This window comes from Scardinius erythrophthalmus, assembly GCF_964197995.2.
Source record: "Scardinius erythrophthalmus genome assembly, chromosome: 8".
Classification (NCBI taxonomy): domain Eukaryota; kingdom Metazoa; phylum Chordata; class Actinopteri; order Cypriniformes; family Leuciscidae; genus Scardinius; species Scardinius erythrophthalmus.
This window is the reverse complement of record NC_138228.1, coordinates 18,334,239-18,348,095: the sequence shown is the minus strand read 5'-3', so window position 1 is coordinate 18,348,095 and position 13,857 is coordinate 18,334,239. Positions and strand designations below refer to the sequence as shown.

The 13,857-nt window shown below is 35.7% G+C and overlaps 2 protein-coding genes across 14 annotated transcripts in view; one reads left to right on the top strand and one right to left on the bottom strand.

The window, feature by feature from the left end:
• c2cd5 (C2 calcium dependent domain containing 5) overlaps window positions 1-5,614 on the bottom strand; it is a 46,586-nt gene extending 40,972 nt beyond the window's left edge. For 3 of the 12 annotated variants that reach the window (XM_081373033.1, XM_081373036.1, XM_081373026.1), the window contains exons 1-5: window positions 5,336-5,614; window positions 4,054-4,210; window positions 3,829-3,915; window positions 3,573-3,744; window positions 2,744-2,839 (exon numbers count right to left, since the gene is read on the bottom strand). In XM_081373033.1, coding sequence (XP_081229159.1) covers window positions 2,744-2,839; window positions 3,573-3,744; window positions 3,829-3,915; window positions 4,054-4,143 — 445 coding nt within the window. In that variant the 5' untranslated portion in view covers window positions 4,144-4,210; window positions 5,336-5,614. Of the gene's footprint in view, window positions 1-2,743; window positions 2,840-3,572; window positions 3,745-3,828; window positions 3,916-4,053; window positions 4,211-5,324 lie in introns of all 12 variants that reach the window. The other 9 variants (XM_081373029.1, XM_081373034.1, XM_081373027.1 and 6 more) reach the window with 6 other exon arrangements.
• The window catches only part of tnni1c (troponin I, skeletal, slow c), a 363,446-nt gene extending 350,256 nt beyond the window's left edge, over window positions 1-13,190 (top strand). The window contains exons 1-8 of one of the 2 annotated variants that reach the window (XM_081372935.1): window positions 9,653-9,697; window positions 9,833-9,855; window positions 10,142-10,180; window positions 10,320-10,361; window positions 10,756-10,887; window positions 11,843-11,932; window positions 12,018-12,200; window positions 12,391-13,190. In XM_081372935.1, the coding sequence (XP_081229061.1) occupies window positions 10,777-10,887; window positions 11,843-11,932; window positions 12,018-12,200; window positions 12,391-12,492 (486 nt within the window). In that variant the 5' untranslated portion in view covers window positions 9,653-9,697; window positions 9,833-9,855; window positions 10,142-10,180; window positions 10,320-10,361; window positions 10,756-10,776 and the 3' untranslated portion in view covers window positions 12,493-13,190. Of the gene's footprint in view, window positions 1-9,652; window positions 9,698-9,832; window positions 9,856-10,141; window positions 10,181-10,319; window positions 10,362-10,755; window positions 10,888-11,842; window positions 11,933-12,017; window positions 12,201-12,390 lie in introns of those variants that run through there. The other variant, XM_081372936.1, reaches the window with a different exon arrangement.
• The last annotated feature ends 667 nt before the right edge of the window (window positions 13,191-13,857 follow it).

Sequence of the window (13,857 nt, the reverse complement as noted above, 5' to 3'; positions counted from 1 at the left end):
CAACCTTTCGTCACTCTCGTGTCTCGTCAAACTTGCCGCTGTTTGCAGACGTGCTCTCGCACGATCCTCGAGTAATGGCAAGTGTGCCATTCTCACCAGTTCTCACAATAAACACCTTTTATATAGACCCAGATCAGGGTTTTTCCTGGCTTTTACAAGGCGGAGGTGGTAAAACCGCGATCATATATTTACTGGTCGTATTTTAATAGTAAGACAGTTAGATTTTTAATTTTGGAAGGCTATCATACATTGTCTTTCCCACATTATTTGCGTTGGTGGACCATGGTACCTACAGGAGGGTCCGGGGGCATGCCCCCCGTAAGATTTTTTTTTTTACATTTTAAAGATAAATTCATTAATCTAGAGCACTTTGTGAGTTCAAAATTAAGAGCTCCAACCCATGTGCAGTGTGCAAATTGAACAAAGGAAGTCTGTTTATTGACTTGTACCTGAACTTTAATGGCGGCTCTAGGGCTCGTGCGCTAGAGATGTGCAGATCAGCTCTAACTTCACCTGAATCCGCTGTTAAAACGTAATCATCCACACGCCAACCGCTCAAACATGATATTCTCTGATTTAGATATCTGCACCTGATCATCACATTACAATTATTCAAATTCTCAGTGCTAAGCATGATGATATGGTAACATATCACACTGAAGTAGGCTGCTTTAAAATTAAAATGTATTTAAAATAAAGGTTCTTTTGGCAAAAATACATATCCTTAATAGCCTAAACAGAGGCTTTATTCCCATCAAACTTAAATTGTCACTGTTTCATTACATCACAGTTGGAGAACACTCTTATCAGAATTTTTTTTTTTACCTTTATAAAGGGCATTTCCTCCCCTTATTAAATGTATGCTTCATCTTTCATTTCAAATTCTTAAATCGGAAATTAAATTAGAATAATAAGGCACTGTATGGCAGTAACCAATCAAATTAAATAATTTACAGTGAAAAATTATACCACATTACAAATGAGATTGGAAAATAATAATAATAATATACAAATAAGAAATTTTGAAAAGAATTATACTTTGAAAATAAACCGCCAGTAGGTGGCGGCAGGTGACTGTCTTAATGAGTGAGTCATTGAGTCATTCACTTAAACAATTCTTTCAAATTCAATTCTTTCTTTGACTCAACTGATTCATTCAAAACGTTTAATCAAGTATTGAAAACGTGGTTAGTGTTCCTGTGAGATGTTTGGAACTATTTTCACTGCTGAAACAGAACAAAAACTGTCAATATTGCATAAAAAATGTAAGTGACTTAATTTTAACTCTTTGTTTATTGTTTTTTTGTTTATTTACTGTTATATAATCAGTGTCACATTTTCAATTGTGATGGTATTCAGGAAAACAGCACTCTTGGTCGTGTGATGTTGCTTAACTGCATATGTACTGTAATATGTTATAAATAAATTAGAATAATTAGAGAAATACTTATTTGCAGCTGTATCATACAAATAAATAGTTAAAAAATCATACATTGTGATTTCTGGATTTTTTTTTTTAGATTATGTCTCTCACAGTGGACATGCACCTACGATGACAATTTCAGACCCCTCCATGATTTCCAAGTGGGAGAACTTGCAAAATAGCAGGGTGTTCAAATACTTATTTTCCTCACTGTATATATATATACATATATATATATATATATATAAATAGAGAGAGAGAGAGAGAGAGAGAGAGAGAGAGAGAGAGAGAGAGAGAGAGAGAGAGAGAGAGAGAGAGAGAGAGAGAGAGAGAAAAAATCCATGTGTCCCGCACAAGTGTTAATGTCGAGCCCTGGCATATGTTTTTCTTGATTGGTTTTCCTAGAAGAGAATTACGTTGCTGAAAACTAAAGTAAAAGAGTGACGCATGTTCATTGCGTTTTATCGTGATGAGAGTTCCATGTCTTCATTAAACTCATCAACACATTAATGATTCATCTCTCATCCACCCGCAACTAATTGGAATGTTATTTTTTAATACTTGGCCCACCTGACCTGAGGATATAACCGTGATCCGCGCATCACTATCGGCAAACTATACGGTTTCAGAATGGACACAGGCCGGAAACCCGCAACAGAACCGTCACGGTGGAAAATGGTATCTGAGCATGTGATCTGAGTTTTGTCGAGAGCCAGAGGCGGCACCAAATTTGATGGAGGCGGCCACCTCGTTATTCTCTATGCAGGAAAAACCCTGCAGATTACAGACCTCTCATTAGCCAGCTGTACATACGTGTATATCTGCGTTATTCAGAGAAACCTTGCAGCTGAAGCTAGAACACAGCTTTTCTTACTCTTTTACTGAAGCCAATATGATGAAATGTATTTAAGTTTAAATTAAATTGTATTATTTAATGATTTTATTATAGAATTTTATATATGGATTATATAATACAATTAATACAACATACTTCAATATAATTATAGTCGTGTTAGAAAGAAATGTAACTTCTTTACACGATTATAAGGCCATACAGAGTAAGTGCTTTTTGCGTATATGTGGTTTCAGTTGTTCCTATATTTGTTCATACATTTAGGATAAATTTTGTGATTTGTTATTAAAATCATTTGTACATGCTTAGTGAATGATACCCAACGTGAGTGAAAACTCTCAGAGGAAGATAAAAATAAAGAGAGAAAAGTGAGCTGAGCAGGGTAGATAGTGGAGGAAGCAGATTGTCAGATGGACTAAAGGAAGAAAAGACAGGAGGCAACGGAAGCAGATGATGTAGATACTTACTACAGAAGAATTTGACCCCACATGAAGACTGTCTGAAGCGGTTCAAGTCGTTGAAGAGATCCACCTTCACCAGTACATTTATTTCCCCTCTTATACCTGAACACAAGCATGTCATCAACAAAACAATTCACAACTCTTTGATATTACAGACTAAGAGCGTTTTCAGACCTGTAGATGGTTTGCTTGCTTTGTTCCGAAACAGGGATTAAAAATGTTACACTGTTTCAATTTCTTCTTGGTTTTGCTCGCTTTTGCAAGGCAACATTTCTAAACGGACCAAAACTTGTTAATACAAGTCACGTGCGAGTAGTAACCGGTCCTCTCATTGGTCAGTGTGTTATGTTCCGGGATTCCGCCCATAGCGGTCATCCAATAAACAGCTTCAGAGGCTTATTATGGCTTTCTTTATAGCGTCGTTATATTACTTAATCATTTTGAGCAAGGATTTTTATGTGTTTTGGCCAGTTGTTCTGAAATATGTTAGTCTGACCAAATTTCAACTTCAGTCCATGATTCATATTGAGAGGCATTAAGGAAGCAAACACTGCTGCTTTTTCACACAACACATGTAATTACTCATCATATATTGTGATACAGACTGGTCCGTTGGGTTCAAGATTGCTGTCTCACCACAAGCGAACCACTCCAGAGTTTGTTTTTAAGCAGGCCGAGACCACCTCGTTCAGGCGATCTCGGACCGATTGTTTTGGTGTGGATCTTCTTTATGCCTATTGAACTGAACTATGGGAGAAAATGTGCCAGGTTCCAAAACAAACACTTCAAACGAGCCAGATGTGAAAGAGCCCTAAATTTGCTTATGGATACACACCATGTATAGTGTCATAAATGGGGAGCCAGCCAGAGATGACCGTAGCAGCTTCACTGCAGAGTAACGGATCAATGTCAATGTACACCTTTCCAATAGCATCATTAGCGCTGTATGTGTCATGGTCAAGAACAGTTATCTGCAACGGCTCATCCTGCAAATCTTCATCATCCACCTGAAGGAAAAAGAAAGATAAACATAGGAAATAAACTCCATAAAAGTCCAAACTATAGCAGAAAAAAAAGAAGGAAGACCTTACCTCGAATTTGAACCACTCAGAATTCCACTGAGGATTCAGGGATTTGGGGTACACATCCGTTTTAAATGTTGTGTTTCCGAACTTCACCTGTGGAACGAAACTTTATAAGTGCTGATCTGCCATATAACAAGTGCTGTTCCTCAAAACTTGAGCTGGATAAAGCAGCATTTTTTAAATAATGTGCAGAGCAAAGTGACTTTATTAATAGACAGGTGCTCAACTGACCTCCACGAAGGCATCAGTGAGATCACTGGCACGGTCCATGACGGGCAGGTGCCGCCCTGCAACAATCTTCGCCTTTAACTTCCCAGGCATTATTCCTCTAATCTTCTTATTTAAACACACATAAACACAAACATTCTGTTTCCACACTGGATCAAGGCTAAAAAGGAAAAAAATAAACTGATCATAAGCAACCTGACCCACATACATTAATACTTGAAACATGTGAACACAACAGGTGCTTTTGACAGATTAGACTAGAGGACAGACAGAAGGGCCAGGGACTAATGCAGCAGATATATAGCGTTCAAGTCCTCCTGGGAAATTAATTCGTATTTACGAAATGGGAAGTCTTGTTTTTACGTCAGGTGCGTTCAAGTCACTTTCATCGGAGCAAGATGGTAGCGTACCTTCTATTAATTAATTACACAAAAATACAGCAAGGTTTTTAAACTCTACTTTCAGCAAATGAAGACCAAAATGTGCATCACCAGGTGTGTTTTGCTTTTATAGGTTTCGAAATTATTTATTAAGCCACTGTAAACTTTATCTTTACATATTATATTGTTATATTATAATTCTATTATATTTTGTGTAGGGAATCAGCTCATTTTGTTGTTAAAAAAAAAAGAATAACGACGTCATTATGTCACTGCTAAATACTTATAAATATTGTGGTGTTCAGCCACCATATTCTCACTGACACACACCCAACTCGTAAACCCCGAGCTTCCCACTCGTATTTACTACTTTGTGGTGGCGTTAATGTGCGTTCAACTCGTAAATACGATATTTTCGACGTGACTTGAACGGACCAATATTCTAAAGCGAAAAAGCAATACTACTGCATGCACCTTGTTCATGTAAAAAAGCAGTAACAGTAGTCACGCAAAAATGATCTTGCATAATTTTGAGAAAATAATTAAATAATACAGCTAATCAATATGTACATTTCCAGGTTCACATCACGGTTAGCAGTCTCATGCAAATTATTATTTTAACAAAATCATTAAACGTAAAATAAGAACCCCAAAACATTTTATGAAAGACATAAATCGATAATAATTCTTATACAAATCATAGCCTATATAACGTTATGCACAGCGTTAGCTCTGTATGGTTCAGGCAGTAAGCAGTTTAGCTGCATTCACATTGTCAATATATCACAGCAGCACTAACGTTATATTAGATACAAAAGCATGTTTCTATACAGATATGTGGATAAACTACAGATAGATGAGATTATTTTAGTGTTTTTGATTATGTCAGCTCACCAGAGTCTCACCTTAGCGGTTCAATCTGACATTAAAGTCTCTCCATAGATCCTCGTGCCGATTGAAACGCTTCTTGTATCATGATTAGATCTCAGGAAGGTGCAGCGTCGATTCTGTGTCGCATTTTGGTCGCAATCATACCAAAATGTAGATGTTTATAAGGCTAATTTCAAAAATAAAATCGTCTGTCAAATGAAACAGCTTTCGCAGATTCTGGCGCATCGCTCACGCAGTTGGTGCTGGGAGGCGGGCACGTCAGAGCACATCCGGGTCACGGACATTGATGCTATTTGGGTCAGATGTGTGCTGATATTTTTAAATATTAAAAACTTTCATCCAAAGTTTTTTTTTCCCATCACTTCTATCTTAGATCTTCACGCTATTAAAATAACTGTACAAATAAGCATTTGACTTTTTACAATTGTCGAGGATTAAAAGTCAGTCTTAAAGCAACGTAAATCCCTTTGCATCCAGAGCCAAATCAGCCAGTGGATTATTAGCCTACTATTATTAAACACTGCGTGCTATCTATCCCACTGGGACCTTCCTAGGTAGGCTATGTAGCATGTGTAAACACACATACTGATGCTTATAATGCCACATAAAACTAGTTGTTAACGTGTTATTTCAATATGTTTAGCTCATGTTCATATGGTTGTAATTTATCAGATAAAGTAGCCTATGAAACTAAAATTGTTAAAGATGGAAATCATACACAACAAAAAGGCCTACAAGTTAAAAAAGATACAGACATTCATTTTAACTATATATATATATATATATATATATATATATATATATATATATATATATATATATATCAAATGTAAATTAATTAATTCAATTCTATTTTGTATTTACACTATGTAATTAATCTTCAAAAAAAAAAAATTAAACCAAGCATAAATCTCATCAAGTTAGATTTTTTAAAGCATTTTTACATTTAGGCTATTCTAAAACAACTAATGGTAACTATTTAAACAATATATTTTATTTGTGAGCTGATGTTCAGCTGTTCTTTTTAATAGTCAACTTATTTTCATCAGTAATTTTTCAGGCCGTTTCAAATTTGAATTTGATGTGGCATAACGCAGTGATATCTACGTGGTTGAGTTGTCTTTAATTAGTCTTTTTTTCATAATTTTGTTCATTCAGACTAGAGTATGAGGTATGAGGTCACTTTGTAGGCCAACCGGCAGTTAGCATCACATTGTTTCCCTTGACAAAAAAAAGGGGATTTTCCCATAGGCTTTTGGACAATCGCTGAAAACAAGCTCTATGATCAACAAAAGTTTATGATACTTGCACATTTTGTCCATCAGTATAATTATCACAGATGAATACAACTTTTATGAATTTTGAAGCCTTAATGCAGTCGCCAGAAGTAAAAAGTTAAAGGTATGGCTATAAAAAAAACTACACCCCGGTCCCACGAATTCAACGTCACCATCACTAGCTTCTGACAACTCTTTCAGTTATTACCTAAAAACATTTTCCCAGAACATTTGAGTTAGAATGGTTTATAAGAGCTTGATTATATAGCATAAAGAAGCTGTGAAAGCAGACAGAGCTTATCTGTTCGGCGTGATGACGTTTAATGTCCCCGACTGCCTCTGTTTTCACATTTAGCGCCTTTTTCAAGACACATAACAGCTTCAAAATATCACGAGTGGGGTAATATTGTTGTATTTTATGTTGTGGAATAAAACGTGAAAGTGTCTTGTGTTCGTCACAGACCTTTTTCAGCCATTTAACCAAAATCCCATTAAAAAACCCACCAGAAGTGCTAAAATGCTAACTTGCTTTCATGATTTGGCCTACAAAGTGATGTCATACCTGCACCACCATGTGCTCACGAAAACAAGACGCGGGATTGCAGGAACCAACCATATCCAAACATAACCAATTATATCCAATCATAGCATGATGGAGGTATTGCCCCCTCTCACGTGACTTTTCCCCATTCCCCCATCTGTCAAAAGTCAATGGACTCAGGAGAGGCAAGCCTCCCGCTGTAACTTTACCTGCTGATGTCGCTGTTGGACCGTGTAACTTTAGAAAAAAGAGTGATTCATTCACTTGTCAAATTTTGTAATATTTGTGCTGTTTTTTTTTTTTGTTGGTAATATCGATTATTTTCTCATCCGGTTTCTTTGAGGAGACACTGCCTCCCTTGCCTCCTTAGAGGAAACGCCCCAGTGTATGTGTATACAGTGTATACAGTGTATACAGTGTATACAGTGTGTGTGTGTGTGTGTGTGTGTGTGTGTGTGTGTGTGTGTGTGTGTGTAGGCCCTTATATATATATATATATATATATATATATATATATATATATATATATATATATATATATTTATATATATATATATATATATATATATATATATATGGTCCTTAAATATATATATACATTAAATATATACATGTGGTCCTTTAATATATACATTTTAAAATATATATATTAGGCTATTATTAACTTGAGCTTGATATAATAATCAGGCCTATTTATTATTGAGCTGCACTATTAGATAGCTCTATTAGATTTGATGAATTATGATGAATTATGTGATGTTTGTAATATCAGTTGGTTTTTCTCACACTTTAAAACATTCCATCTTGAATGATAAATTACGAAAATTTGTATAATAATAAAAAATTATATATATATATATATATATATATATATATATATACTGTATATATATATTCATAATTTTATATATATGGTCCATATTTATATAGCCTATATGGTCCTGATAGTGGTCCTTGTATGCTAAGTAATCAAGAGTCAAGGATTAATACTTATCCAAGATGATTAAAAAATATATATTACTTTACTTGACCAGAGCCTATTTTTTACACCCTTTTATTGTTTTATATAAAAACCTCCGAACACAAGTAGCCTATATTCTTTCTTTTTTTATGTTGCAGAGATGACCTAACAATAGGTGTCTAACAATAACCATTACATAAGCAAGCATCATGTTACATAAAATCCATAACTGATATATTGTCATCAAAACCTATTTTTATATGCATGAGTGCATTTGTTGGCATCATTTGTGAGTATGGAGTTTGTATGTTTGTGTGTTGGGGGGGGGGGGGTAAGTTAAGTAGTTTGGGCTTCTGTTGTAAGGATCAGTTCAATTTCTCGGAAATATTGTCTTAGTTTCAAATGAACCCTTGGATCAAAGGGTTTTTTCACCTCATTAAGCTGCCTTAGGTGGAAATGAGCTAATTTTAGCTCAAATATGCAAGGGGATGCACGAGAGATATTCCTGACACCCCAAGCTGCCGAAACCATTCGCCTGTATAGAGTCTGTCGTCAGTCAGTGCCAGTCATGCCTCCGCTATCCATATAGAAAAGTGAACTGAATAAATACAAGTTTTTCTCACTGAATCCAAAAGGACTTTTTGGTCAAGAACAAAAAAAAATTTGGTTACACTTTATTTTAAGGTGTCATTGTTACAGTGTAATTATCTATTTAAGTACTGAGTAATATTAATTAACTACATGTACTTACTATAGGGGTTAGGGTAGGATTAGTGTTTAGTTGAGGGTTAGTTGCAAGTAATTATGCATAATTTAGTGTTATTACTATGGTAATTACATGTAACATAATGTAAAATAAAGTGTTACCAAAATTTTTAATAAATAAATGATCAGCATTTAAAGTTTTGCCAGATCTGATGACCTGAATCAAGAGTCAAGTATTTATATCACTAAGAATACACCAATACAAAGACTATGTGGTCATATAAACACTTGTTCTTGATTTCAAACACACTACAAAATGCATTAAAGAACAATAGGTGTTTAAAACACAGTGAGATCATATTTTAGGTCCAGGGTTGGTGGGCAAATGGTGTTTAAAATGAGTATTTATGGAAGTGAGGTTTGCTTTTGTGAGAGTGAGCAGGTGCTGATTGTTCTGTCCTATGACTAATGGATGGAAACCTTTGCTTTATGCTATGTCTTGTTATTTGACTGTAATGTATTCAGGGTGAAGAGTTAACAACCTGTAATTTACAGATGTGTCAGGCTGTCATTTTTAGTCGAAGGACTTTTCCTTATACTGTTCCTGTTTGAATTTTTATAGGACGTGCCATTTTTGTCTGCTATATTGTATTAAAGATGCATATTAAAATTATTTGAGTCACATAGTAGGCTTTGAATTGCTTTGTCCTTGTGGCGTAGGACACACAAACACACGCCCAGGCTCTGATATGTTGAGGACAGCTGCCCATTCATTCTCATTCCTGTCTCTGGGAGCTAAAATTACAAAGCTGTTGCCTGTCACACATAAAAACAATTGTCTCTGTCCATTGTGCTTTCAGAAGCTGGTTTGACCCAACAGGCAACACCTCAGGTAACACACACATCTCTTTGTGGCAGCTACCACTTTCCTAGACATCTCTCAACACTGGATCAACAAGATTTATTTAGTTTAGTATTGTGATTGCAACTATACATCACTGTTTGTTTTTTATATCTGATATCACAGGTTTCACGATGGCAGACGAGTAAGTAGTTTTTATGCACTGTTTTTGCGTTACTCTGTGAAACATGAACACACATCTTTGTATCTGTATTTATTATTTTCTTCTTTTTCTCTTTGCAACCACCAACAAACAAATCCACAGCGATGTAAGTAATTTGTCTTTTGTATATGGGCCTTTTCAGACTGAAATTGCAGTAACTTACTTAAAGGATTAAAACCTTTAAACCTTAATTATATTATACAATAATTTTCTGATATGGACAATGTGATTTATACTATGTATTTTTACTTTATTTTAATTTTCATCAAAAGGCACCTGGTCCATTGGCCCCTCGGGGAGTACAAGCCAAGGTATTCACCAGCATATTCAACAGAATATTGTGATTATGATATACATTCATCTATATATTATTGAATGACAGAACATAATGCATAAAACTTGGGATTAAATAGTCATTCACTTTAATCTCTTTCTTTCCCCCCTTTTTAGCCAAAGTCTAAGATCTCTGCATCTCGAAAACTCTCCCTGAAGGTATGGTGTGTGTGTGGGGGGGGGGGGGGTCCTGGTAAACCCTACATTATGGGGCAATATCCAAAATCCTTGTCCTTGTGGTGACATTTTTTGGTCCTCATGAGGAAAACAGCTAATAAATCATACTAAGTGAAGTGTTTTGAAAATGTAAAAATGCAGAAAGTTTTCTGTGATGGGTAGGTTAAGGCTTAGGGGATAGAATATACATTGTACAGTATAAAAATCATTATGTCTATGGAAAGTCCCCATAAAACATGAAAACACAACATGTGTGTGTGTGTTTTCTATACTTCTGGGACTAAGCAAATATGCGTGTGGTAGATATGTTGGTATGTTTTCATTTTATTTATTTATTTTTAACTACAGAATGTCTCTTTGTGTTCTGTTTTCCAAGATCCTTTTGCTTCAAAGAGCCATGGAAGAGTTGGAACAGGAAACGGCCAATCGTGACGACGAGAAGGTGAAATATTTGAGTGAGAAGCTTCCACCTCTTCAAATAACCGGTCTCCAAATGGAGGAGTTGCAGGTTAGTGAAAGATATGTTAAGATTATGTTTCTCATGAAGTTTGAATCTAGACGGAATCGAAGCTTAAAGGGTTAGTTCACCCAAAAATGAAAATTTAGTCATTAATGACTCACCCTCATGTCGTTCCAAGCCCGTAAGACCTCCGTTCATATTCGGAACACAGTTTAAGATATTTTAGATTTAGTCCGAGAGCTTTCTGTTCCTCCATTGAAAGTCAATGTACGGCATACTGTCCATGTCCAGAAAGGCAAGACATCATCAAAGTAGTCCATGTGACATCAGTGGCTCAATCTTAAGTTTATCAAGCGACAAGAATACTTTTTGTGCGCAAAAAGTAAACAAAAATAACGACTTTATTCCACTATTCATTTCCTTCTCTCTAGGCCTCGAGCTATTTCACGTAGTGTTTTTGCGCAGCGCGTCTGTGTTGTACGTCACACGTAGGCTCACTATTGGCCGACGCTGGTCATGTGTGATGCGTGTGACGTACAACCTAGACGCGCTACGCAAAAACACTACGTGAACTTCAGAGAGAAGGAAATGAATAGTGGAATAAAGTCGTTGTTTTTGTTTACTTTTTGCGCACAAAAAGTATTCTCGTCGCTTGATAAACTTACAGTAAGATTGAGCCACTGATGTCACATGGACTACTTTGATGATGACATGGACAGTATGCCGTCCATTGACTTTCAACAGAAAGCTCTCGGACTAAATCTAAAATATCTTAAACTGTGTTCCGAAGATAAACGGAGGTCTTACGGGCTTGGAACGACATGAGGGTGAGTCATTAATGACATAATTTTCATTTTTGGGTGAACTAACCCTTTAAATACAAGATAGTTCTTATTTAATATTTTTCAGTCACCTCACAATTTGCATATTTCCAATTGTATAATATAATTTAAAAACACGAGAAGTAGTAATAATTAAATAATGAGTATTTCTACACATCCAGAAACTGTGTCGGCAACTTCACGCCCAAATCGACACAGTGGACGAGGAGAGATACGACTTTGAGGCCAAAGTCAATAAAAACAACAAAGAAGTGAGTATAAATGAATGTACCATTTCTAATCTCACACTAAATGTTTCTGTAACGAACAGAGTGTGTATGTATGTGTGTGTAAAAGATCCATGAGCTGAAGCTGAAGGTGCAAGATTTAGGAGGGAAGTTTAAGAAACCTGCCCTGAGGAAGGTGCGCGTGTCTGCGGATGAGATGATGAGAGCGCTTCTGGGCTCCAAACACAAGGGCTCCATGGACCTCAGAGCCAACCTCAAATCTGTGAAGAAAGAAGACATTAAGCAAGAGAAGGTACACACACAGAACACAACAAACATACTGTTTAAAACTTTACATATAGAATAGAACTTTTGCATTACATTAATGGGGCAAATATGCCTGAATGCTGCAGAAATTTGTCATTTTAAGTGATTCACCTGAATAAAGGAAACACATTTTCAGTTTCTGGACATAACTGTACACTGCATTTCTGTTTTGTCAGGTTATGTCGACAGAGGTGGGCGACTGGCGTAAGAACGTTGAGGCCATGTCTGGTATGGAGGGCAGGAAGAAGATGTTTGATGCTGCTGGTGGAGGACAGTGATAGGAGTGTATATAAGAGTGTAATTGTGTATATGGGTGCGTGTGCATTTGTTATTAGTGACTGGTAAAGTCCAAATGAAGAAAATCACCAATAAAAAAACAAAACAATTTTAATACAAATCTCAAAAGAAAGCTTGTAACTCTATGAATATGGAATGTTTCATATGACTTTAATTTAAGGTTAAGGACTTTGATTATGCTAATTATGTGTGATTCATTATGACAATAGACTGTCATGATATTTTTAGCACACACTGGATGGATTGAACTTCACGACCTTGTGTGACTGACAGCCGGTTACATATCAGGGCTGTGAGGTCAGGTCACAATCACCACTGATGACAATTGACTCAGAATATTCACACTGTGTGACTGGCTGTGTTTGTGCTCAAGGACATGAGAAGTTAGTGTCTCTGGCAGTGATTTATTTGGTCAACACCTGTCTGACAAAAGAGATGAGTTGTGGGCATGTAATGTGGCCTGGTTTGGCAGGCATACTGTATGAACAACGGCGGGGATGTAGAGTGGAAAGAATAGTTTATCACCTCAAAATAGCACGACTATGACAGGGATTAGCACTCTTATTATTCTCATCACACATTCAGTGAATGTGTGAATCTCCAAGACACAATACCCCAAACTCAAAAATGAATGCAAAATACTTTGTAGCCTATGTAGAATAAAGTATATTTTGATTTTTTTATTGTTGCATTGTGACATTGCTTTCATGACAATCGAAATAATTTTTAGTGTTTATTTTAGACATTTAACTTTTATTATTCCTGTTATTCTGGTGATTATCACTAGATTCACATTAGAGTAATTTGTACTTTGGTCATGTATTTTTTAAAAAAATGTTTTATAAAAACATAAAAAAACAACACAACAAATAGCATAAAACTTTTCACACAAATGGGAAAAATATGCATAAATGCTGAAGAAAATCCTTTATTTGGGGTCAGTAAAAGCATAGTATTGTGAAATAACATTATAATTTAAAATACCGTTTTCCACTTAAATATATTTTAAAATGTTATTTATTCCTGTGATGCAAAGCAGAATTTTCCACATCATTACTCCAGTCTTCAGTGTCACATGATCCTTTAGGGGAGAGTTGTCTTAAAAACTATGAGCAACTAGCAGTTAGTTAGGGGTAATCAGTCTTTCTTTTCGGTATCAAGTTAGACCAATCTACGTTTTTATGTAACTGACTTAAAACCGTAATGAACAGTCTTAAAGAAAACAAATTAATGACTAAAGTTAGACCTATCAGTTTATCCCCAGAAATCATTCTAATATGCTGTATTTTTGAGGAAATCATGATGCATTTTTTTTCCAGGATTCTTTAATGAATAGGAAGTTCAAA